Source organism: Epinephelus lanceolatus, chromosome 6 (assembly GCF_041903045.1).
Source record: "Epinephelus lanceolatus isolate andai-2023 chromosome 6, ASM4190304v1, whole genome shotgun sequence".
Lineage (NCBI taxonomy): Eukaryota > Metazoa > Chordata > Actinopteri > Perciformes > Serranidae > Epinephelus > Epinephelus lanceolatus.
The window spans coordinates 32,432,851-32,459,532 of NC_135739.1; the positions used below are offsets into that span (position 1 = coordinate 32,432,851).

At 41.4% G+C, this 26,682-nt stretch overlaps 1 protein-coding gene across 9 annotated transcripts in view; it reads left to right on the forward strand.

Annotated features, from left to right (window-relative positions):
• LOC117253444 (discs large homolog 1-like protein) overlaps positions 1–26,682 on the forward strand; it is a 134,605-nt gene that overhangs the window by 28,863 nt on the left and 79,060 nt on the right. For 4 of the 9 annotated variants that reach the window (XM_078168978.1, XM_078168979.1, XM_078168983.1 and 1 more), the window contains 2 exons: positions 6,893–7,285; positions 12,653–12,775. The exons of 1 other annotated variant lie outside the window; for it this stretch is intronic. In XM_078168978.1, the coding sequence (XP_078025104.1) occupies positions 6,893–7,285; positions 12,653–12,775 (516 nt within the window). Of the gene's footprint in view, positions 1–6,892; positions 7,286–12,652; positions 12,776–19,586; positions 20,871–26,682 lie in introns of those variants that run through there. 4 more of the 9 variants (XM_078168981.1, XM_078168984.1, XM_078168980.1 and 1 more) reach the window with 3 other exon arrangements.

A 26,682-nucleotide genomic window follows, 5' to 3' on the forward strand; every position in this document is an offset into this window, starting at 1 on the left:
AGGTTTGGGCAGTTTAAGTTACTGAGCTTAGGTTTAAAGAAAGACACATGGTAAGGCCTCTGTAGGTTTAGGAAAGTAAAAAAAACAACAACAAAAACATGGTGAGGACGTACCCTAAAACAACTCAAAGTTCACTTAAAGTTTACATGGTTCCGAACGGTCTCCAAGGGAAAGTCCTGTGTTTTTGTGACCTATCCACCACCCCAACCTTCGTTCTTACAGACCGCTCAGGACTGCTTCCTTGTTTGCTCCTGTCCCGCATTGGTCATAGTATCGCAGCCTTCAAAAATGCTTGGGTTATGCTTGAATTACTGGCTTACGATTATGTGGGATGTGCCCAAATTTGGGTGCATCACTTGTTGTAGGGCAACGGTTTATGAGAACAGCCTGTAATGTGACATGTACAGTAGTGGTAAAGTGCTTTGAGTGGTCAGAAGACGTCAAAAGGTGCTGAATAAGTGCAGGTCAGTTTCCCTTACCAAACAGAATGAGTCAGGCAAAAGATAAAGAAAACACCTGGTTCAATAACGGATCAAATTCAGAAATTCTTGTCTTCATGAGTCACTTAGACGCACAAAAAAAGGGAAAATAGTGTCCAGGTTAAAAAATACTGTATAGTTTCCCTTGAAGAGATCATGCATAAGAGGAAGGTTGGGTATTGAGCACAGGTTTTGAATTGGAACCAGTTTGGAATTTAAATTTGGGAATTCATTATTGTTGAATATTGACAGTGACGTGTGGACATGCTGTTCATCAGGACAGTTTACAATGTGGTGGACTATGGTTGGCACTCAAAAATGGAAAAAAAGGTCACAAAAGGCTATAAGATGTTGTAACTGCATAAAAATAATCACATATACATGACAGTTCCATGAAATAATGGGGTAATATGACTGCAACTACTAAATACTGGAGTGTCATGCTATGTTGCAGGAAAGCAGCACAGTAGAATAATGCAGCGTTTTGTAGTTGTGGTCCACAATCAGCTAAAGTTAGTGCTGCCAACTCATACAAAAACAAGTGGAAAGCAGTTAACTTATCTATGGCTTTATAAAGAATAATTATATTTTTCTTCAACTTACTTTTGGCTTAAAAAACAGTCTATGGCAGGCTAACTGGGCTGAAAATAAGTCTTTTTTTTCTTCCAGCATATTCTGGCTTCTTTTCTCACTCAAGTAAATTTCCTGTAATGGAACCGATTGGCTGAGTTGTCATTAGAATTTTATAAAATCCAAGCGATACTTAGGCCTATAGAGTGAGCCGACACTGACACAGAAAACAGGCAGTATTAAGTTTGACTAAAATCACTTGTAAAAGTGTTGTAAGATACGAGAAGAGAGACAAGCATAACAGACAGGTGAAACACATACACTGGGAGAGGAGAGTACATTTTATATACATGAGGTCGAGCTACATCCATTTTACCTTGCCAGCAATGTGTCCATTGCTGAGGCTGTTTAAGTGCCTAAGAAGATAAATGAAACACACCTTAACTAGGTCAGACATTTCAACACATTCAAAATAAATGAATCTGTTCCTCTATTTCTGCTCAGGTCCGTTTATTTTTACCGAAGACACTTCACTGACTGAAGCCCTGGTGAAGTCACTTAAGGTTTTCTCTTTCTCAGATCTTTGGAGACTTGTGCACTCCCTTTTACATATTCAAACTGTTAGATCAAATGTTTCAGATGTATTGAAAGTATTTATCATATACTTTCGATTTAATCATTATTAATCATACATTTTCTGCCAATTTAGGCAGCGTGTTTTCATTACATTTTAAATTATTAAATTTCTGCTGCTGTTTTTTTTTTTTTTTTTTTTTTTCTATTCACACGTCCAAGCAAAGTTTGAGAAGTTTAAAAAAGATTTCAACTTTTTGTTGATCTTAGATTTTAATCTCATGTGGATACTGGTAAAGTTTTTAATAACCCTGAATTTAAGCTTTCTGAAATTCAAATATCCCGTCCAAGTGGCGCATTTATAACTCTTACCGTGACCTCATTTTCTCCGCAGCCCTCCACCATTCAGTGATATTACATCACCATATAGTATCTGGCACGTTCAGAATTTCTGGGTAATATATTTCAGAAATGTGTAATTATAGTATAGATGGGGAAGAAAATGTGTCAATAATCCACATGCAGTAAAACACAGACTATCACTGTTGGGATGTCATCGAAATCTGTGAAAAAGCAAGTCCTTTGGCAGATGTTCCCTCTGATTGTGATTGGCTGACTTCAAACCATTTGTATTTGTAGCAGTCACAATGTTATTGTTGCTAAATGAATCCGGTCATCAGCTGTTATCTGTGGTTCTTGCTTTGGCAATAAGTACTTTTGTACTTGATGCCAATAAGGCATGAGAGAGAGCGTGATGTGGGAGATAGAGAGAATGAAAAGACACAGAGAAAGAGAAAGAGATGAAGGCACGTGTGTGTGTGAGAAGTCCCTTACGGCAGAGGATCCCCTGCTCTTTCATATCTCACCAAGCGTGACTAATGCCTGGCTTTACTCTGACACACACACACACACACACACACACACACACACACACAGATACAAACCAACACATACACACACAGATACAAAGCAACACACACACAGATACAAACGAACACATAGACATGTACTAGGATGCTGAATCTGCTCCCAATCTAGTCACGTTTCTCTGGCTACGCAAGACTGGCTGATACACTAACACATGACAGCAACAGTGTGCACGCGTACGTGTCTCTGTGTCTGTGCGTGCTTGTGTGTGTGTGTGTGTGTGTGTGTGTGTGTAAGTGTTCAGCAGGCTATCTGCAGGCACAGTCCTGATTAGGAAAGCTCTGCTCTTGCTAGTTGAGCAAGCAGAAACACACACACATGCACACACTGTGATGTAGAAAGAGACATATTTTGTGTCTTTGTCCATTCATGCGTTAATTCATTCAGAGGTGTTCTTGTGCCATGTGAAAATTAAACGCCAAATATGGGATTATGGCTGACTCTGTGTGTGTGTGTGTGTGTGTGTGTGTGTGTGTGTGTGTGTATGTGCATGTGTACGTCTGCGTATGTGTGTGTGAGTGCAGAGGGCAGTAGCAGCAGTGTTGTGACAACAGTGTGAGCCAGGGTCTCTTCAGGGTCTTAGTGCCTGGCCGTTCAACCGCTGCTTTCAAGATTATTTTGAGGCATTTCTGACTAATTAGCAAGTCGACAGTGAATGAAAAGATCAGGCCGAGAGGCGGAGAGGAAATGAAATGCGCTGAAGGTCATGAGACAGGTTCAGATGAGTTCATTTAGTGTTTACTCCCGATCCCAGTCTAAATGAGGTTAAAGTATGCAGCAGGGGAGGCAGGGGAGAGAGCACACGCACAGCCACGTCTATTTGAATTCACAGGAATTAGCTGATACTGTTCTGCACAGACGTGCTCTCCTGTGCAAAGCAGCCACCCACTCCCTGCCCCAAAACACAATTTCCAAAATAGATTTTGCATCTTGTCTCTGACCAAGATGACAGTCAGCTGCAGCGGAGGGTCAAATGGAGTGATATTGCTTAAATGTATCTGTGACCTTTTGCTGATAAGCCAGTAAGTGTGCTGTCAGTAAGTGGACATTAAAGCAGGAGTTTGGAAATATCATGCATCGGCTCCCACATCTTGAATCAACTGGTGTAAAGCTCTTAATATCAATTATACTTAAGGTTTGATACTAAATAGCCCATGACAAGAGGAATACCAATAACTGTTTCTTTATCAGTCAGGGCTTGAGAACAAAAATGTATCTCTTGGGAAAGACATTTAATTAAGACTGTGAGCTGTGTAGTTACTGATTTAGAGACACAGGGGGAACTGTATGATAAATCACACAGGCACACTTGTTTTAAGTTCATTCATACCCTGGCCCCTAGCCAACCATTACCTCTACATGCCTGATCCCCTTATCTGAACCACCAACCTAACCTAACCTCTTTACTCTAAACTAAATGCATGACCCCCGCAGTGTGATTGTGAATACAGGCTTGGTTGATTAAGGTTGATTAAGTACACTCCCAAGGAAATCAGCTCTGGCTTGCCGTTGGCTACCTAGAGAGAGAGCAAGCCAAAAGGTCAAATGTCATATTAATGGGGCTAACTGTGAGGCTGTCTGGCTCTCTGTAGGGGAGGCTAATCTATCTACAGTATATCTCCTCTTAGGCTGCAGGCTGTATTTGTGTAATGGTGTTATTGGTTCGGCTTTGCTTATTGAATTATCAGCTCTCTATAACAACTTAACCTAAACCTCACTCCAGCTCAGAAACGCTGACTTGATAGATGGCATGTAATTAACTCAGTCAGGAGGACCCAGGCTTTTATATCAAGAGCGCATGTTTTCAAGTCAAGACTACAACTGTGAGGCGATCATTAAGTTGTGTAGTTGTGCAAAAAAGGAGTGTTGAATAAATATGGTTAAGTTGATTTCGGCGCATTTGTGTATGTTTGTTATTTGCTCATATAAAACAAAGGAAACTTTCCTTACATAAAATTCACCTCTGCAGTGCCTTCAGATTATTTTATGAGGTCCCATGGTGCACTTATACATTTACTTTATATGGCAATAGAAGAAGTGAGGTTGGTTGTTTTCTATTATGGGTAGTGGATCTTTTAGATGAATTTGAGGAGTGCCTATGGTTTGCTAGTGCGTCATGCAGTGTGGGACTCTTACTGGTCTGGTCTTGGTCTTGATCTTGACTTGGTCTCATTCCCTAAAGATCTTGGTCTTGTATCACTTTTGATATACTCTGGTCTTGGTCATGACTTTGTCTTGGTTTCGGTGGTCTTGACTACAACACTGCCACCCTATGCTAATGTATAACGTGTATAAAAAGTAAGTTCAGACACGTTTCTTTGCATGAAGCCACACATTTTCTCAGTTGTGTCAAGCTGTACAAAGTATCTCTTCAGCCTCCTCCTTCACCTATATGTACATCTCTAATTCATGGCAGAAATTTTAATGATACATTAAAGTAATAGGACATCCGTGACTTTTCCTTCATTCACCTGATCAGTATGTGACGGAACAACAAATGAAGAAGTGATGATGTAATCACTGTTTGCCAGAATGCAATGAAAAATTCCCTCTTAACCTGACATTGCAATAATTATTTTATACATATTATTAAATTAACAAGAAACTATTACATCACAGGGGCTGCATCAACGATTACATTATACACCAGTGTTTTACTGTATGATCAAGCTAAACTGGGTCACAGTTTGACTTCTATAGAGTGGATATAAGGATGTTGTCACTCTGTTTTCGTATCAAAGTCATGCATATTTAAGCTGATAAATACACACTGTATGGAAAAATTAACAGGGAACACCTGCTGCAACTGATTCTCATATAATGTAAAACTTGCATGTACAAAAAAAATGCAAGGCTTGGTTTTCCTGATGTATTTAGTGTCCCATTTCCATTCTGTTTAACATGGCTATGTGTTACTCAAAATTGACACAGCACTTGTTTTGACATCTCAAGGCTTGTAGTTTCTCAACTGACGTATCTCTCCATATAGTGTTCAGCTGGGATACGGATAGTCTTACCATGTGAGTGCTGCAAATCCTTTAAATGGGCTTTTGACACAATGTACATTGCCACTTTCATTTGGAATCAAGTGTCCCTTTAACCTTGGGTTAGAGTCAAGCCGTGAGTACAATACCTGAAATGAGTAACTAGATTCTACTTGAATGGGGTGTTTTGTGACTATAATATATTAGCTGTGTGTGCCCTTAAATTACATCGTTATCTTGGAGTTGATATGGTCAGAGAATCAACATCCCATTTGCCTCAAAAATTTAAAAACCCTTCTCCAACTTATCAGCTTCTCTTTATCAGTGTCTCCTCTTTTGATTGGTTTACATGTAAATTGAAAAATAAATGAGGAATAAAGGGTTTTACCTTGATTCAACTCATCAGTGTACTTCCTGGATGTGTGCGAGTGTGCCTTCAGTGTACAGCGGGGGCCGTCCTCTCAGCTGCTCAGCTGGCTAAGTTGCACACCATGTAACCACAATGTCACAGATTCAAAACTAGCTCGGGACCCGTCCTTCCTCCCCCTCCTCAGCTTCACTGACTCTCTCCACTTTACTCTGTCCAGTAAAGCAGAAAGAAACATCAAATATTATTTTTGAAAAGATGAAGGGAAGCAAGGGAGGGTGCGCAGGAATGGGGAAGGAGACGAGGGAGAGTAAACAGTGAGGCTTACTGTAGTGCGAGTCTGAGTTGTGAAAGGGAAAGACGCATGATGAAGGTATAGAGAGATGAGGAGGAGAGGAATAAACAGTAATTCCCCGAGGCAGGCTCGTCTCTCGCTCCCTGTCCTCATTCAGTTTTGCGTCTCATTTTGCCTAAAACCTTCTGTTTCAAGTCCAGTGTGTGTGTGTGTGTGTGTGTGTGTGTGTGTGTGTGTGTGTTTATTTATTTGTTTGTTTGTTTTAAGTGTGTTTGTGTTTGTGCATTCACGTATGTACAGTACAGGAAGCTCAGGAAACAATTACTACCATGCTGGGTGTACACCTGGACTGCCCCATGTGCTTACACACAAAAACTGTACTATAAAAATATCTCATTACACACACATGCACGCACACACACTCATACAACACACTCTGCTATGCTCTTTTATGCCGGATGCAATTTTGCACTAATCCTTCTTTTCCAGCCTGACTTAATCTTTTCTGCCTCTAAACTAACCTCCTTTTTCTTCTGTCTTTTTTCTTCCTTCTTCCTGCCTATCTTCTTACACCTCTTCATCCCAAACCTCTTCATCCTCTTTTTCTTTGACATTTCCTCTGTCACTCTTGCTTTGTCTTTCTCCTTGCCTTCACCATCTGGTGTCCTCTACTCCTCCTCCTCTTTTCTCACTATAGAAGTATCGGTATCAAGAAGAGGAAGGGGCGTCACCAGGTGCCCCAAAACTCCACCAACATCCCTGCCATCAGCACCCAATGGGAGTAGCCAGAGAACTGAGGGACGGAGGGACCCTGGGGAGGGATACAGGGACCCTGGGGAGGGACGGGGGAACCCTAGGGAGAGAGGGGAGGGAAGTGGGGACCTGGAGGGAAGGGGGAACCTGGAGGAGAGATGGAGGGGCCGCCGGGACCATGGAGAGAGAAAGGGAACGATCACTGGGGAGGGACGGATCTCTTGGTCGCCACGGTGACCTACGGGGCGCGGAGCTGGTTCAGGTAGCGGAGCGGCAGCTGTCTCAGATTCAGCATGTTCACGGATACGTCACTCACACACACATCACGCCCGCTCAGGTAACTTAGGCTTTGGCTCTTTCATCAGTATGCCAAACAACACACACACACACACACACACACACACACATTACACTGACATTGTCAATCTGTTCTCCATCACATTGGCACTGTCTACCTGCCTGCCTCTGTTTAAGAAACACACACATGGCTCAGGGCTCACTCTTACATCATGTTCGCCCAAGAGATTTTGTCTGTCTGTCATTTCATACGTCAAAGTAACTTTGCACCAGATATTACTGCTGTTCTCTGAAACCATTGGGTAATATTTATGTTTTGACTCAAAGGCCCAATGGATCCTTTTTGAGCTCATAAATTTTGAGGTATACTCATACATAATTGAGGCACAGTGTTGATTGATCATAATTGAAACAACAGCTCAGGTTGCCTGCTGTGTTTACAAAATACTATTTCTGTAAACAGCCTTTCACCAGTACCAGAACAATATAAAAACATTTTATATGCCTGTGTTTTGTTGTCTAATATCTCTATATATCAATTTTGGAGGGTGAATATGTTCCAATCCCAACCCTGTTTACATTCTACTTGTTTGTTTTACCAGTAATGTAATTGCTGCCCTGATTATGTTTGTTGGGGATGTACAAGAGCTTTGAAACCACAACTTGTGCACATCCTGAATGTGGTTAAGAAAAACACTTTGGTTAGGGTTAGGGAAAGACTGTGGTTTTGCTTAAATATTGATAATTAAATACCTATTTCTCGTACCTTAAGTCACCACTGACTCTCTCCGCGTCCGAAATCCTCAGAGGCTGACAATAGCCATACTTTCATTATTTTGTTTAATGGCGTCCACTGGAGATCATGAGTTGATTATTTTGTTATCTTGAGAAAACAAGCTTTGTTAACTCATGATAATTGGTTGATTATCTCGTTATCATGAGATGGAAAAGCTTGTTTTCTGGAGGTAATAAAAATAATTAATCTGTGATCTCGAGATAACTGCTGTTCTCAGCTACCATAGAAATTGCAACTTTTGTGTGAATAAACAGTAGTGTGTGTCTTTTCAGATGCACTGAGCTGTACAGTAATTACCACATCACTTCCTGGTTGCAGAGGCTTAATCATACTAACCTGTGCAAGCCTCAGCTCTACAGGCAATTTAGAAAAAATCTTGACGTTACAGACACCATCAGCCATTGTCTGTTGTGAACATTGCCGTCTACCACATTGCGTTTTGGGATATTTATGCCGTCCAGTGTGTCAAGTGTTTGCATACTATAATATTTCACCAAAAATAGTTTGCTATTTATGTATTATTCATTTTATAGTACGGTTTTGAACATACTGAAAAAAATTCCCATACTGTTTTAGCTTGCTAAATAGCATTTTAGTATGGCATTTCGGACACAGCCATGACCAGAATCTTTCCATAATTGTAATAGAGTATTTCTGCTTTTTTAAAAAAAATCATGCTTCTCTTGATTCGAGCAGGTATTTTTTTGCAAGGGTGGAAAGTGTAGAAAACAAGATTAAATGTGTCGTTTTACTGATCCTTTCACTTTCACCTTTCAGATACAATCATTAACAATTACCAACATTAGTTTACCATGTAAAAAATGTAGCCTGGACAGCATTACATATATGTATGAATATAGCTGCTGTTGCAAATAAGAAGTATATAATTGTAATTTTTAGGAGAGAGGCCTGCCAACCTGTGTTTTGATTTTTTGTTGTCGGGCTTCTCTTTTGTTTACAGTTTAATCACAGAGTTCTCCTTTAAGTTGACTCTGAAATGACTTTGCAGAACCTTGGGCATTAGAAACCTTTTTTAAGCACCACTGGGTGAACTGATAAAATTATAATGCAGTCAAGCTTAAATTAAGCCTGTTTGTCATAGTCCCTGAGAAGATGACATGTCAGAGATAAAAGACTTTCAGCCAGCAGCAGTGAAGTGCTTCATGTCTATTGTGATTGTGTCGTAATTTATTCAGAATTCGGTCTAATATCAGATCTAATGCCATCAGTGTCTATTTTTGAAGCTTTTGGCTTTACTCAGCGAGGTGGCGGAGGCATCTCCTTTTCAAGTTCAAGTGCACACAGAAGTAAGGAGACCTGTTTCACTGTGGCTCCACAATTTAAAAGGTCTTTTTTGAAAGTACTTAGAAGTCAAGGATACTGGCCTAAATTTCCTTCCATGCACAGAGCCTTTCTTTGTACCAGGAGAATACTTTTGCAGAACTGTGCATGCAGGGATTCAGCCGAATCCTTGTCCCATTTTTTAGTAATGAGGCCCATTACTATCTCTATTCTGCACTCGGTCTGTGCCTGTCTGGCTCCCTCTCTCTTTGTCTCTCTTTCTTTGCCCCCTTCTATCTCTCTCACACACACTCATAATCGCACGGCATAGCCTGGTAATCTTTTTATTTTGGTTGATTAGGCTGTATCTGTCTGCAGATTAGTGCTTACATCACCAAACTCATACACAGCTCTGACCACACACACCCCTCACATACACACACTGTACACTCATTCCCCAACACTCAGACAAAGACACACACCTCATTATGCTCCATCATGTGTTTGTTATCGTTTGTTGACGTTTGTGCTCTATTTTATGTCCATGTTTTTTGAATTGGAGGTTTAAGTGGTGTCTGGTAAACCATAATAAATGGGCTTTTATATGTGGGATCTAACAAAAGAAGGCCCACAGTCCATTAGACTTACATAACAATATGCCAATTAGTAATATCAAATTACTTGCTACCACATTGAGTTATTTGGTAGTAAAGATGGTGATGAAAGGGCCATTAACACAAAGATTTTCTCTGTCATTCTCTGAAGAAAAATCCCAGTTTTTCAAGCCTTAACCCACAGGAGGCTTTACGTTAATTCTAAAGTAGCTGACAGACATCATAAAACAAGATTTCAAATATCCAGGGTTTCTCAGTTTCTTTAATTTCCTCTTGTTTTCATCGTCTTCTCTCATTTTTGTCATTTTCTGCATCTTTTTTATTTGTGTCTACCCCCACTGGTATGTCATCCTTTCTAAATTCTGGCATGAGTGATTATCAGTTAATGTATTATTTTCATTAAATCAACTTTTACGTTGTCAGTAGTAGTGTGTGTGTTTGTATGTGTGTGTATTGGGGAAAGTTACAACAGCCCTCAGCATGCTGCAGGCACTCTGAGCTGAGGAGTGTGCGTATTAGTGGTGTGTCAGATATACACCAAGTCATTATACACTGTCATCCGTTTGTCTCTGCACTGACTCAGTTGTCAGTCACCAACAGTTCAAAGTTTGTCTGCTGGAAAAAGCCTCGGACACAACTGAAGTTTGTCTCTGTGGCGAAGGAAATGTTGGTGTGTAGCTCCACCTTGTGGCTTCCTGTCACTTCTAAACATATCAGTGTTTTAATCACTGAGGGGGCTTGAAAGGTCCATGTGTGTTGATATTGATAGATGGAATTATGTGTTTATCTTTGTATCCATCAATCAATATCTTTCCATCTGTGATCTCTGTCTGTGCCTCAACAGAGTACAGTAAATGTTTATTGTCTGTGGAAATACAGCGAAAGAGTTTTGAGTTTTAGGCTGTATTCTTTGTTGGACTGCAACTTCATTCCTCTAGTAGCGCTGAGGTTTCTCTTGCTTAATGGTCATGGCTTAGAGGTCCAGGTCCCCTAACAGCATCTTCATCATCATCGCTGTACACAAACAGATCCACTTCAGCTGCTCATCATGTGTCTGACTATATTAAAGCTGTGATGAGGTACTGTGGTGAATGTGCGTGTTGCTGCTGATGTATTTAGGTATTAAGGTTATTTTGAGAACTCCTCCTCTCCAAATGGTTTGGTGTGTGTGTGTGTGTGTGTGTGAGACCACAGGTGCTGGATCTGGCTAGCTTTTGTGTGACAGATGGACCTGCCACCTTGTTCTCCCCATGTATATGTTCCCTTCTCTCTCTCTCTCTCTCTCTCTCTCTCACACACACACACACACACACACACACACACACACACCTACTTGCACTTTTTTCGTCTTGCACTCTGTAATTTATCTTAAGTGCACATTTATGTTCTCTTCTCCATACATCATATAAATAATCCATGCATGTAACATCATGTGTTGTGACGTAACATTTACTTGTTTTTAAAAATAGTGCACTGAAGACCTATTTTTTCCTCCTCATCTACTCTGCCCAACAAAGCCAAAATGCCATAATTATTTGGAAAAAATTATTTAAAATCAGATATTTTTTTTGGCATATGTTGTATAATATAAAAAATATTATGCCACAGAACTGCTTAATATATATAAAAAAATTATGAAACTACAAAACCAAACCACCGCAATTATTTGTTATACCATAAGACCGTAACCAAATCCAATTTATAGTATTACAAACGACTAGGTTATACAAACTCAGACTCCTTTAAAAAAATTAAGATTGTTTTTCTTTTTTGCCCATAAAAGCATAAAATTGCTATTTTGTCATTCACATAGTTGTTACACACTTTACTAAGTAGCCTTATGCTGTGTTTACAATACAAGTACGAGCGACATCATGACCAGCTACATTATCGCAGAGTTACTGTTGAAGTGTTGCTCAGGCGTCACATGCTTGTGAGTGTCTGCTGCTTGCCACAAAGCACCTCAACGGAACATTATCTAAAGTTTGTATTTGGCTAAAAAAAAATCTATGCTTTTCCTTTTATCTTCCCATTTGGCTGCCCCATTGTATCCCCATGTGTCACAGCAATTCACAAAAAGCTAGCATAGCATGGCAGCTAGCTAAGCGAAATACCACAGTACTACAGCTAGAAGAAAAACACATGATTGGTAGACACTTCACAGCGTCATTCGAGTGTTGAAAAAAGGTGCGATTAGCTTAACTTTGATTTGTAGTGCATCACGCCCATCCACAGTGACAAGTGCCAGGTGTCAGTTTGTAGCTTCATGTCACTAGCTTCCACTGAAAATGACTTGTAGCCTGTTGCTGTGTCGCTCGTAGTATGAACATAGCATTAAAGGTGCAGTGTGTAGGATTTAATGGCATCTAGTGGTGAGTTTGCAGTTTGCAACCAACTGAATACCAGTTTCGTCAACTCTCCCTACGGTGAGCCTGTGGTGGCCTTCAGGTAATGTGAAAAAGTGAGGCAGAATATTTGAATATATGAATGCTCCTTGATTGTCAGTGACCTCCTGCTCAAGCCTGAATAAAGGACCTGGAACACAGAGATGGTTACTGATGCAGAAAAGAGTTGTAATGACCGTGTTACAGTCAAGCTGCCATCTGCAATAATCAGACTGCAGTGCATCTTACATATAAGTGTGCCACTGTGTGTGTGTGTGTGTGTGTGTGTGTGTGTGTGTTGCACCATGCTGAGCTCTGTCTGTACATCGTAGGTAGAATCACCTGAGGTTCCCTTTGATGACGAGGCGTGGCCTCACCAAGAGGGAGAGAGGCTGAATGAAGTCCCAGCCCCGCCTTTCTCCTCCCTCTATTCACACAGTCACTCCTACTACCAGGTAATCCCGCCTCTGTGCCCATTGCATGCGTTCATAGCTTTGTTCGTTTGTGACATGATGTTGGGTTTCAGTCATGTTCCGTTTCTGAAGTTCAGTTTGTTTGAGCATGCAGTTCATTTTTTACGCTTGAATCATTTTAGTTTTGTGAGACAGCTCTGCAGATATCTCAAGAAAATTGTTGCATTGGTTGAAATTCTTAGAAATTAACACCCCACAGAAATATTTTGCATCAATAATTAGTTAATAAGACAGACAGCCTTAATAAGACACTCTTCCTCTGTGCAAATGGAGCTGCAGTGCCAGCGGTCTGAGTGGCAGATGGTGCAAGGGATGAAAACTGAAGGAAAATTAACTTCCAACATGTTTATAGTCAAATAAAAAGTAGACTGGAGGGAAGGCAGCTGAGCTCAGAGGGATACATTTAATATCCGCTTAAAGGAGCTTCATGGTTTTGTTTAGAGAAAAAAATACCATTAAAATGTGAGACTGTTTATCTGCAAAGTCTCATTTGTTTATGGAAATTATACCTATACCTATTATACAACCATATGCTCATTATACTGACAATAAAAATGCTGCATATATAGCATCTTTAAGAGGACTGTTATGCAGCATACTCACTCTTTGCTTTTATCTAAATAATTTAACATACATCTACTTCACTGTAACCTCAGTACTGCACTGATCTCCTGAAGCCAGGACCAATCACAGCTCTAATGCTCTTCTATCTTCCAGTTTTGCTTCTCTAAACCATGTGAACAAAGAGCACCCTAATGCTGTGATTGTTGATATGTTTGTCTGATGAGGCAAGTGCTGTCTTTTTGTGCTGTGCACACGGTCTGACATGGAGGTGATGACAAAAGGAATAGACCAGCTTGTAATTTCATCAGCATTTAATAATCAGAACTGAAGTAATTTATATTGTGCTCTAACTTGTAGTCTTTTACCCATCATCTGGTTGGCTGCCCCATAATATCTGTGAATTGTGCTGTGTTTTTTTTTTAGCCTACTTAAAGACTGATTAAAGGGAAGAAAGTAAATATGAGAGGGAGGAGAACTGAAACAGCTTGCTCTTCCATCTCTTCTGATCATATTGGTGTAGATGTAGTTCTAGTATATAAACTGCAGGAGGCAGTAGAAGCGGAAGAATAACCATAATGTGGTGCCTTCACAAATCAAGATCTGACTGAACTGAATTAATCAAACTGTTAAATAGCAAGCATTATGGCTAAATGATTGAATATTGCCGGTAAAGAGGCTCAATAAATGAAATCGCGGGGCATACTGTTATCACTATTGACAAACATTTTACACAGTTTATGGCAGACTGAAGAGGAAATGCAGCCGATGCTGCAGCAGTATAATTGACTTAGCTTAAATAACATCATCGACAAAATTTATATCTGCTGTAGAGACTGATTGATGAGAAAAAATAAAAAAGTTTCTCGCTGTCTTTCTATAACACACCAACAGTAAGATACACATAGGCCACTCAGAGACCTTAGTGGCTCTTAGTCATTAAGCTAATGCAGATAATTAGGAAGGAAGGAAAGACAGAGAGGGTCAGGGGGAGCGGCATGAGATGGGATAAAGAGAGAATTACAGGCAGGCAGACAGACACAGAGACAGAGGGCAGATTTGTTGCTGGATGTTAATCAACCTGTCAGTTGGCCAAGTCACTTCTCCTCAATGAATCTCTTTCCCCTCCTGCTGATACAGTAATAGAAATTAGGAGTCAGTAAGACCTTTTACTCTGCACTTACTGTAATGTCTAACAGGTGTATAGTGATTTCTGCTTCAATATGGACGGCAAGAGAGCTGAAGAGACAAACCAGCCACTCTACATATACATTCAACAAACTCCCAACAATTCTCCTTTATGTTCATTATCTTTAAGAAAGCAGTGTCTTTATTATTTTAAGAAATGACTTGTCTTGACGGACTCGATCCAGTTTTTTAGATCACCAACATTTGTAATGTTTAACGTAGCAGCATGGAACAGGCTTGGCCTGACCCTTCAGGAACTGAGCATCTTATAGTTATTAAGATATTTAGAGCCAAAATATGCAACCTTCTGTATGTAATCACCTTGACAGAGGCTCAAAGATGGCAAGGCTTCTAGTACTGCCTTTATCTCTTTGGAGGAAGATAAATTTCAGATGTTTAAACCTGCAGTAAGTACTACATTGGCCACTTGGGGGCACTGGAAACTGACACATTGCAATGTTTTCATTTCATTTGGCAAACCTTTTAGCAAGTAGTATCCTATTTACACATTGAGCAGAGAGAGGAGTAACATTATCTTCCATTTGGAGTCATGTTTGTGGCACCTGGTGGATGTAAGTCTAATATTAACTTTCCTTTCAGCTCTGTTTGATTTCCACAGTCTCTTGAGGAACAGCTTTGTCTCATTCCCAGGGCGTCAAAATACGCCACTCGGGCGATGTTACTGGGGTACCTGTTAGGGTTAGTATGAGACACACCAGGCTTTCAACCAACTCCAGTGTAAAGCCATCTGCAACGTTACTGGATTGCATTAGATCTAGTATAAAGAGTGCAAAGGTCTGCTTAGGGCAGGTGAGAGGGTAGATCGGTCCAATAAGCACAGGACTTTGACCCAAAAGGCCGGTGTTCGTGTCCTGTGTGAAACTTAAAATTAGCATTGATTTATTTTGTGAACTCAGTCATTAGTCATCTCAATAGTTAGTCAGGTGAGTCATCTGATGTCACTAACATCAACTACAATCTTATCCTGACACTAACTAAGGAGTTTTGTTCCCGAAACCTAACAGCTGACCCCTTCTTAATCACGTGAGTCGACTCACATGGTTTACCATCAAACCCTTGTGCTTCAAGATCTGCTGACCCCTTCTGCATTAAGATACAATGCAAAGGTCTCTCAGGGGCTTCTGGGATGAGGTCACATTGTGAGGGAAATATGTACCTGGCTCTTAACGCTCTAGTATTTTAATTAGCTACTGGCTAACTTTGTTTGTCGGCTGTTTGGTGTTAAGCAGGTAGCACACAGTGGATTTTTCACGCTGTGGCCGAAAACATTGCTATGAGAGCCGTGAGAATGAACCAGAACAGCAAAGTTGGGGCTAAATAGCTAAACAATAAACTGAAACTTGCTTTAAAGCTCCTGCAGTGGAGCTGCAGAAAGAGATGGTAATGCTGTATGGATTCATCATAACAAACAACCCCTTCATAATGCACAAAGTAATCTGATCTGTTGTGATTATAAAAATATTGTGCAGAGGAAAAGCTGCCCAGCCCACCCCTAACACGAATTAAGAGGCTAAATATTGAACCTGACCTGTTGGGAGCTGGTGCCTTGCAGTGCTGTATGTTTAGTCCTCTATATCCCCTGTATTTACCAGGGGAGCTTGACATAGCTTTTCAAAATGGTCCTTATCTCAATCTGAAAGGGATCTAATGGAAGGGCTGGGGGAAAGCCAAAAAGGTTAGGAACCACTGGAAGAGACTGCAGTATAGATCTGCATGACGTCTGGTTTACAGTGCCTCTAGCTGCACCAGCGTCCCTTTATGGTTGTTGACAACACAAAGCCGATATTTATGACAATTTCATTGAGAGCCATGTTAACAGCAAGCTAGCACAATATGACAGGGCATGTTTCAGTTTCGGTTGGCCACCTTGTTGACCAAATATGTTAAAATCAATAATGAAGCCTCAAGTCCATATTACAAACATACATAACTGCATTGTTACTGGGTTACAGGGTCAGACTGTCTGGTGCCTGCTGAGCTGGTATTCAAAATAGGTTGTGGGTCAGTCTGTGGTGGGACCACAGCCAGGGCAGGAGAAGAAGCAAATTGTTTGTTAAAAAAAAAAAGTGGACATTGCATTTGTATGCTGGGCTATCCATCACTAGCCTGGCATACCTGTAGAGGATGGAAGGGCAAAGTTGGCTCTCTCAGCAGTCAGACATTAAACATGCATGATGTGTGCTTTTATTTAATTGGTCCTGAAATATTAATAGAGCCGGCATTCATGGGCTGACATTTGACTGGAGTGAGAGAGGGAGAGACAGAAGGAAAAAGTGAAAGAGAGAGGCACATGGAGGCAGGGGTAGTTGTGATATAGACAGTGTGTCACTGGATTGTTGCTGTGTCAGCTGACATGTCAGAGTATTGTGTTTTTTGTCATGGTGTCTAGCTGCAGACACACTGGCTGTAGAGGGTGACTGGCAGATGCTAATGATATGGTTCCAGTTGTAATTTATGCTAGCTCCGATGATAGCTTCTTACTGTGTGTTCACACCGTGGATAACATGATTGATGTCTTGGTATGTCCTTACTGTTTGTGGGTGTTGTGAGAAGCTCAGGTTGCTTCAGTGTTGTGTTCTGCAATTATCACACTGCATGTGTGTTATTTTAAAGAGAGCTTGTTAACCAGGAAGAATCTATCTGTTACATTACCAAAACCAGCTTTTTTTTAAGCTATGCCAGCAGCATGACTCTAGGGATAACGCTGTCAGTCCACCACTTTTTCCAGACTATATCTAATAAGTTTTTAGTGAAATGTCTTGACAACCTTTTGATGGATTGCCATGAAATTTGGTTTAGACATTTATGTCTCCGTGATGAATTGTAAAAACTTTTTTGAACTGATACTTTTCATCCAGCGCGATCTTATTATAAACTGTATTTAATTGAATGTGAAAAAATCTTAACTTGCTAACCAAGGCTACTGCAACCCAGTCACCAGAATAAATGCTGGCTTTTACTTTTCTGCAAACCACAGCTACATTACATTTGTACCTTAATGTATAGGGGACATGTTTAAACTATATGTTTCGACAGTGCTGTGGTTAACTTGTGCTTATGTTTAGCCACAAAAAACACTTGCTAATGAATGGGAAAAGATCATGTTTTGGCTTAAGTGCCTGGTTTTGGCGGTTCTATCCCTGCTGGAGACAGAGATGTCTAGCTGATAAAACAACCTGTTTTGTTTGTTGGTCTCAAGCAGTGGTTTGCAGCAGTCTGCAGCTTAGCACTGTCTTGCTGAGGTGTCACACCATCCACCATCCCTTCCAGCTCCCATTGACAAAATCAGCTTAGCCTATGTATTTAATCAGAACAATGTCACTTTCGAAAGTTTGATATGATACATATGAAACATACAAATGTAAATGTAAGGTATCTGTGGTTTGCAGAAACATGCAATGCCAACATTTTATTCCAGCTACAAGGCTGGGCATAATCCACTTTACCATCCACATCAGCCAAGCTTTCCCATTTTTCTCAGTCACTCTCTTGTGTGGATATGCCATCAAGATAATAATTTAGTAGCAGCTTTATAAAGTAGGACTGTTAATATATGTAGCCTTTGTAGTCTTGTAGCAACTTGGCCGGTCTGTAGCTATTTTATATTCATACTGTTAAGTGTTAGTCACAGAAGCCTTTTGCAAAAGTGATTTCAAGCCAGAATAGGAGAACACTTCTCTTAAAAATCTCTCTCACTGACTCTCACCCACTCTATTTCCCTGTCACATATGAGGCAGGTTTCTTCATATTAGGTTAATAAAAAAAAAAAAAAGCAGAAGAAATCTCAGTGACATCTTTTCAGATCTTGGCAAACAACACATTAGTCAGCCAGTACCAGGTGTATTTCAGGACTCGGAAAGCTGTTGCCATAGACACAGTTCCCAAGGAAACACAGGAAGAAACTGTGACAGGGGTCCTGCTCCACCTGTGGCTAATCCTCAGAGAGGCTAAGATAGCTTTGTAGGCTAGCTATACACCTCAGATACTAGGGGATACTGCAGGTAATAGCTCTGTTTAGTTTGTGGTAGTGAGCTAGGAAACGCAGCCAAGGCCACTCAGAGTTACCAGCTCAATAAAGCTAGCACCTACAAGCCTGGATGCTCTTTAACTTATCCTGCCTTTGGCCCAGACATGCTAGCTAATTCACTGCATGCTAAAGCCTCCAGGCCTTTATGCCCTGCTTGAAGCATGCTGCGAGGCCACTTGCTAGCCCGGTTGTCTACTTTCTCCTCTCCTTTCTCCTGTCTTGTCTTTTCTTTTATCTCAGTCGGTGCCCAGCAACAGCCTGTTGTTTTCCATTCTGGAGTCGTGCTCTGTGCGTGTATGTCTGTGTGTGTGTTTGTATGTGTGTGTGCATGAGTGAGAGTGTGTGGGAGAGCTGGGTGCTGCAGTGTCTGGAAACAGCCTCAGGAGAAGATCCCTCTCCCGCACACACAAACACACATGCATACACACATATATAAACAACAAACTTATAAACTGATTAATGCATGCACTTTGACACACACACACACATATTCGAAGCATATTTGTTGGCTCAATGCTTATTGTTACTGGGTGAAACTGGACAAACGTCTCTCTCATATTATTTCACTGTGGTTTTTCTCTTTTCTCTCCCACACACACACAGACATGTGCACACACACACATACACACACACCTGAGAACACCTACACACACACAAACACACTTATCTTGTTATCTGTCTAGCCACCACTAGCATTCAGTGTCTACTTCTGTGGCATTCAGCATTTTCTACCTCGTCTCCTCCTCAACCTGCAACAGGCATCATTGCATGTTTGTGTGTGCATGAATGTTTGAGGCAGTGTGTGTGTGTATTTGGAGTAGGGGGCGTCTGTCATTGGCTGGCAGGAATGTATAGGCGTGGCTTGTACCAGTAATGATATCTGACAGTGAGAGAGAGAGAGAGAGAGAGAGGCGTCAGGTTGCAGCTCCAATAAAAGACTGGAAAAGACAATTTGCTGAAAGACAGGCAGAGAGATAGAAAGAGTGGGTGTGGGGTAGGTTGAAAAAAGGAGAGCGAGAGAAAGAGAGACTAAATAATGTACTGTACTGAGTGAGAGAGACGAGAGAAGAGAGTGAGACTTGGAGCGGCATCACAGATGTAGGAGGGAGGGGAGGAGGAGAAACAGAAGAGTTGCAGAATGATTCTTCCAACCATCCTTCTACTTCAGATGCTCTCCTCCTCGCCTGCATCCTTCCACCTCCCTCCTTTCATCAATCCAGCCACCCGTCCCTCCCTCCCTTCTTCCTTCCATATTTAATGGGAGCGCACACAGTGACAGAGGGGAGATTGACTGGTCATCTCCTTGGACTAGAGAGGAGGAGGGAGGGAGGGAGGAAGAGGTGGGGTGGAGAAAGACAGAGAGAAAGAGTGAACCCCCTTAAATAATCAATCCTCATATCCTGTCGTTGCTTGGCCCACGCTCGCTCTCACTCTGTCTTCTCTCTTAAGAGAGGAGAGGAAGGAGTTGAAGAGAGGAGATTTTGGACTACCAGAGATGCGGATGTTGGACATTTCTCCTGGCTAGAGACAAGATGGGATGATGGACAAATGGATGGACAACAAAGACAGATGGTCAGATGGATTGACGAGTGGATGTACAAAGACCCCGACGGACCGACTGATGTTGCAACTCTATGAGGACTCTGTCTACCTGCCCTGCACCTTTTACCTCCTCCTCCAACTCCTCCTCCAGCTCCTCCTCCTCATCTCTCCATCTGCCAGCTGCTCTCTCACTCCTGAGGGAGCTGAAGAAAAGAAAAGGGAAAAGAAAGCGCTAATAATAAGAGAAAACTGAGAGGAGACGATGAAAATAGCATCACAGCCCTCATCAGAAACTGGTGACAGATTATAAGGAAGTGCTGGACTTGTGTATTTGACAGCCAACACCTTAAGAGCTTAAGAGAAAGTGAAGCGTCAGAGGAGAGAGAAATTAGAGATGAAGCAGTGGGGAAGTGCTACAACATGAACTCTTTCTTGTGTGTCTAAGGGGAAGAGCAGACAGCAGAGACGATGAACTATATTTTCGGCAACAACACCCTGTACCCCCGCAGTGCAAGGGTGGGTGGGGCATCCGGGGGTCAAGGGGCGGGGCTTGGAGTCAAACAGAAGCTGGGGCCCAAACGGGGCTCATCAGAGGAGCTGGCACCTCCCCACACCTCCTCCCCCTCCACCTCCTCTCCTGCCTCCTCCTCCCAATCCACCTCCTCCTCTCGCTGGCAGCAGCTCCTTACGTTTTTCTCCAGGAGGAGTGCCTTCACTGACTGTATCACTGCTAGCCAGGTAACACACATGTCACGCCCTGTGTGTGTGTGTGTGTGTGTGTGTGTGTGTGTGTGTGTGTGTGCGCGCGCTTTATGCTTGAGGGGTGGTAGGGGATCTTGGTGGGAAGCATGTAACTTAACCTGGGTTTTTGTTTTGTATGTGTGTGTGTGTGTGTGTGTGTGTGTGTGTGTACATAAGGGCTGGTCATTACATTAGCAAACATTCTCTAGTTTCAGTTTCTTAGCCAAAAAAGGGGGCACTCAGGGGCAGCAGGCGGCTTTGAATTGAAGCTGAAGCAGCTCTCTGTTGGTGGTTGAGATTTTTGATAATGTTGTCATGGAAATGAGCCCTGGCATAGTGTATGAGACCCAGAGAGCCGATGTGTTGCCATGGCAAAGCCATCATTTAGCTGAGCAGTCCAGTGGCACTAGATGCTAAGTCCACATTGAAATCAAAGTCATTACCATCGAAAGAGAAGGTGTTTGACCTGATGACAAAAGAGTCACAGTCACCACGTTTAAATGAGTCCTTTGTTAATGTGGCTCCTTTGTTTTCTTTCTGGCACAATAAGCCATAGAAATCCTGAGTCTTTTGCTTACTTAAGGTGCGACATAGCTACAGAGCCTACGCACGTAGCAGACATAGCTACGCCACAGCTGGTGTGCGCCTCCTCAAGAATGTAACTGTAGCTGCGGCTTCTATAGAGACATTATGTAGACACAGTAAGAACTGTGATTGGTCAGTTTGGGCTATTCCTACAAATTCTATTGAGAACATTGAAAGTGAAGACGACATTAAGAATATTAAAGAAAGTATCGGTAATCTCCTTTTCACTAGCTGCATTTCCATCCAAATGTGGAGCAATTTTTATTTGAACTGTTTTTATTTGGAGTTTCCATAACAAACACAATAAACACAATACAGACAATAATGACATGACCTTCACTATTATTGTTATAGTATTACATATTAACACATACACACACACACTCACACACACATACAGAAAAAGGAGAAAATTAATTAATTAAAATGAATACATAAATAAAAATAATAATGATAAAAATAAAAATGAATTTAGATAACAATAATTATAATAAAAAAAATTAGTCCCATAAAATATAGAATAACTTAAAAGATCTCAGGTAGGGGTGGGGGGTCAGGAGCTATCCTAAATTGCTAGAGGGGAATTCTTTCTCAAAGTAATCCAGGAATGGTTGCCACATCGTAAAGAATTTCTGAGTGGAGCCACATATGGTAAACTTAAACTTCTCCAGCTTAAGATGGGACATAACACTCTTAACCCAATGTGCGTGAGATGGAGGTGTAGTCGCCTTCCACCTAAGAGGGATGAGGCGTCGAGCTAGGAGGGAAGAGAAGGCTATAGCCTCTGACTGAGAATTTGGAAATGTTACTCTTTCTGGGGCAGTTCCAAAAATGCCAATAATGGGGTCCGGATTAATAACTTTTCCACACATATGAGAGAATGTTTTAAAAATGGACGTCCAGAATAATGCCAGTGCTGGGCATGACCAAAACATGTGGAAAAGCATGGTAGGTGCCTGATGGCATCTCACACGTTGGGTCTACATTTGGATACAGTTTGGCAAGTCTGTTTCTACATAAGTGTAGACGGTGAAAGATTTTAAACTGCATTAGGCCATGGCGAATACAAATGGAGGACAAGTGAATCATCGTAATTGCAGAGTGCCAGGACTCATCAGATATCTCACCCCCAAATTCCTTCTCCCAGGAACCCTTTAGGTGGTCGAGAGGGGGTTTCCCCATGTCTTAAATAATGTCATACAGTCTAGAAATCTGTCCTCTTAGATATGGGTTAATATCAAGGCATTTCCCAATACCATCCAGAGGTGGGGGGGATGGAAAAGAGGAGAAGTTCCGGCGAGTGAAATCTCGGATCTGGAGATACTTTAAGCGATGCAGCCGAGGGATATTGTATATTGACACTAAATGCTCAAAGGAGGCAAACACATTATTATGAAAGAGATCATCTACACATTTCAAATTCGTTTGAAAGCATATACGAAACGCTGAGTTTCGCTGAGGAGGAAACAACGGATTTGAAATAATAGGCATGTGTGCAATGGCATCTTTGTGTTGAAAGTGAAGTCTAAACTGTGACCATATCCTCAGTGAGCCTTTTACAATTGGGTTATTTGTGAAATAATGTTTGCTCAAAGAAGAGGAGCACACACTAGTGCCACTAGAGACATCGGTTGACATGAGAGGTCTTCCATTAGGGACCACATAGGGCCGTCCCCCGTTCTAAATGTAGATACCCAAAAGGTTATTTTGTGGATATTAGTAGCCCAATAATAAAAAAGAAAATTGGGTAAAGCAAGACCTCCGTCTCTCTTGTGCAATTCCAGAAAGGCTTTACGTACGGGTTGTTTTGTTCCCGATATATGAAGAAATATGTCTATCTAAATCCTTAAAAAAAAGATTTTGGAATGAAGACTGGCATTGTTTGGAAGAGGTATAAAAATCTAGGCATGATTAACATTTTAATAGAATTGATCCTACCTGCTAAGGATAGGGGTAAATTTGACCACCGAGTCAGATCCTGTTTAGCTTTCTCTAGAGCTGCTTTAAAGTTAAATTTAAACAGGTCCTTGTATTCCCGAGTCACACACACACCAAGATAAGTGACAGAATCACGAACAACCTTAAAAGGGTATATATCATAATTTAAGTCTAAAGCTGCCTGATTAATTGGGAAGAGTTGGCTCTTTTTAAAATTGATCTTATATCCTGAGATATCACCAAAGTTTGAGATTGTATCTAAAATGCTGGGGATAGAAGTATGTGGCTCCGCTATAAGGAGTATAAGGTCATCTGCGTACAAAGCCAGTGTATGTATCTGTCCTCCTCTGCGTATGCCTATCATTCTGGTGTTGGTCCTGAGGGAATGTGGAGCAATTTTTAACTAAAATCTTAGAATAGTGGGCATAGAAAAACATGATTTTCCATGCACTACTGTTATGAGAATATTGGGAGTTGGTTCATCGTGATAAGCAGGAGTTTGCGCTAACTCTCAAGCAGTGCTTAATTTGTAAAATTAGAAGTAGGGGAACACTTTGGGCCTCTGAGAGAGCAGTGGGGGAACACTTTTTTAAGCGGCACCCGAACCGCCTCACTGCGCAACTCCGAATGGAATGGCTGTGACATCTAGTCTTGTCACGGTACCAAAATTAGGACCCACGGTACGATACCAGTGAAAGTATCACGGTTCTGAGTAGTATCACGATACCACAGCAAAAATGAGGCAGATTTGCCTTTTGTCATTTATAAAAAGATAAATTACTTTTCTATAATACATCAATGATATTTCAGTGGAATAAATTACTTATTGACTTATTCATACTTCAAAAACAGCACCAACAAGGGATTAACAGAGGGGGGATCAAAATAAAATAAATAAATAAAATAAAAATCAACCAGCCACCCTCCTCCCCTTCATAAGTAAAGAACAGTCCCTTCATAAGAACAGTCCCTAAAGTGCGGTGAGGTTTGTGGACCATTACCTGCCACAAAGAGAGAAACGTGAATGACTTGTTTCTCCTCTGACACGCCACATACCTGTGTGCCGCCATGGCTCGGCTGTCCAGGTACTACGGGGCAGTCATGACGCCAGCGAAAGAGGAAATTAGGCTACTGGACCTGGAGTCGGACTTCTCTGTCACCGGTAAGCCGCTATCTTGCGCCACGGAGCCGCCGTAGGCTAGTCGCAAATGCGAGTAAAATGCTCGCACCGTAGAGCTCTGTGGAAAACAAATCACTGCTGACATGTAAAAAGAAATAAATAATAACCTTCAATGCTCAAAGATACTCACATGTCTGGAAAACAAACCACTACAGCAGCATATTGAGTGCCAGGTGGCCAGCGCGCGCCGTTATTGGACAGCACATGGACACTCACCCTCTTGCGATTGTACTTTGAACTTATTCCACAGTAGTGGTATGTGAGGCACCATAGTACTACAGTACTCCACCCTGCAACACTAGTGACATCAGCCAATACTGTATGTAGTTTTTAGATGTGAAAAGTTCTAGACCCATGCAAATTAGTTCCGGAACGCACCAGGGCCTTTTCTGAAAAGATCCTGGTATGCGTTCCAGTACGTTCCAGCTCAAATTAAGCACTGCTCTCAAGTCAGGTGCTACTGCAGGAGAGGGTGATTAAAAGAATGCTAGTCAAACCTCAAATGAAGAAAAACAGTGGATGTATGATAACAGAGAGCACACTAGACAATGGAAATATAGCGTTTTCAACAACTAATATTACAGCTATGTGCTCTTGGAAGGGTTCTGGTAGCAGCTCTGTGTGCATAAATAAGCTGTTAAAAGTCTTTCGGAGATGATGAAGAAAGCTTACAGTGGCCCATGCAGTGATGGTATGTCATGACTGTACATCATCATTTATTTACTGTATCAGTTTCCATTATGCTTAGTTGCATTTACCTTTCATTGATACATACATTTTTCCTCCTCCCTCAAGTGTTAAACTTTGCACATTTTCACTGCTAATGTTCTATTAGATACTATCATTCTATGAAATTAAATGAAAGAACATAAAAACAGAGACTGCACACCAGTTGTCTCATTATCACCTGTGAGACATCGAGGTAAAAGTTACCTTGATGTAACTACAGCTCCATAATGTTAGGGATTTATACTTGGAATATAATTAAAGCACCATACGCTCTGATTTTGAGCGACAAATCCATCCTGCAATGCTGTTATCAGTGGGTTAAATACAATGCTGAGTTATAACTCCAAACCTGCACTGCAGCGGGGGAGTGACATTAACCTTGTGTCAAGTAGAAATCCAGCTCGCTGTCCATTATATCACCATTATAATGACTTTTCACTAGGCTGTAATACGTGAAACTTTATTTAAATGAGAATCTATTATCTTACCTGGGTGGTTAAATTAATATAAGATAAGTACGTAGTATAAGAAAAAATTGTGTTAATCCTGCAGTGTTTCTGTGTCAAACACACAGGAAGTGTTGCACTGACAGAACTTGTAAGTAACATTGGCCTTCGCGTTAACCAATTTGAGTCATCACACCAGCAGCTTGCATCAATCACTGAACTAATCTCCAAATCAGTCCCAACAACCCATGTAGGACCCAGCACTCCCAGTGCTACTTACTGTACACGATGAAGATCTTTGCACAAGGCTCCTCTGATGCTGACAGATGCTGCAGCCTCTGTCTGCAGGAAACAGTCTCAAGATGTTCAAGACACCTCTCCTTACCACTTCCATAATAATGCTTCAAAGTATCCTCTCTCTGTTGAGATTCTTTAATCCACAACACCTTTTCATCAGACATCATCACAATTGCTCAATTTTGGTGCACAGAGACATAAATCCCTTTCATGTAGGTTTGTTTCATGTTCACGTTCTGCCTCCTTCACTTTTTATGGGCTCTTAAAATGCGAACCATCTGCACTTGGAAGAATTTAGGGTCTTGATATTAATATTAGATGCTTATATTTAGGATTCTGTGCCTGGCACTCTGCACATCTGAGGAGAAGCTGGCCTGAAATCTCAGCCCATTAGGAAACTGCTGCTGTGAGCTGATGATTGGCCAGTATTGAGTCCCACCCCAACTCCACCTGCTGATACTGGATCCCTCCAAACAGTGTATTTCTTCTGCTAAATATTCACTTGGCGTGGCAGCTGCTCAACATAATTGCAAGAATAACATACTGTACTTGTGTGCATATGAATTTGCACCCAGTTTCTGAAATGTAGAGCCCCACTTGAATGCATTTTCTCGCACTGGCACACTGGCTCACT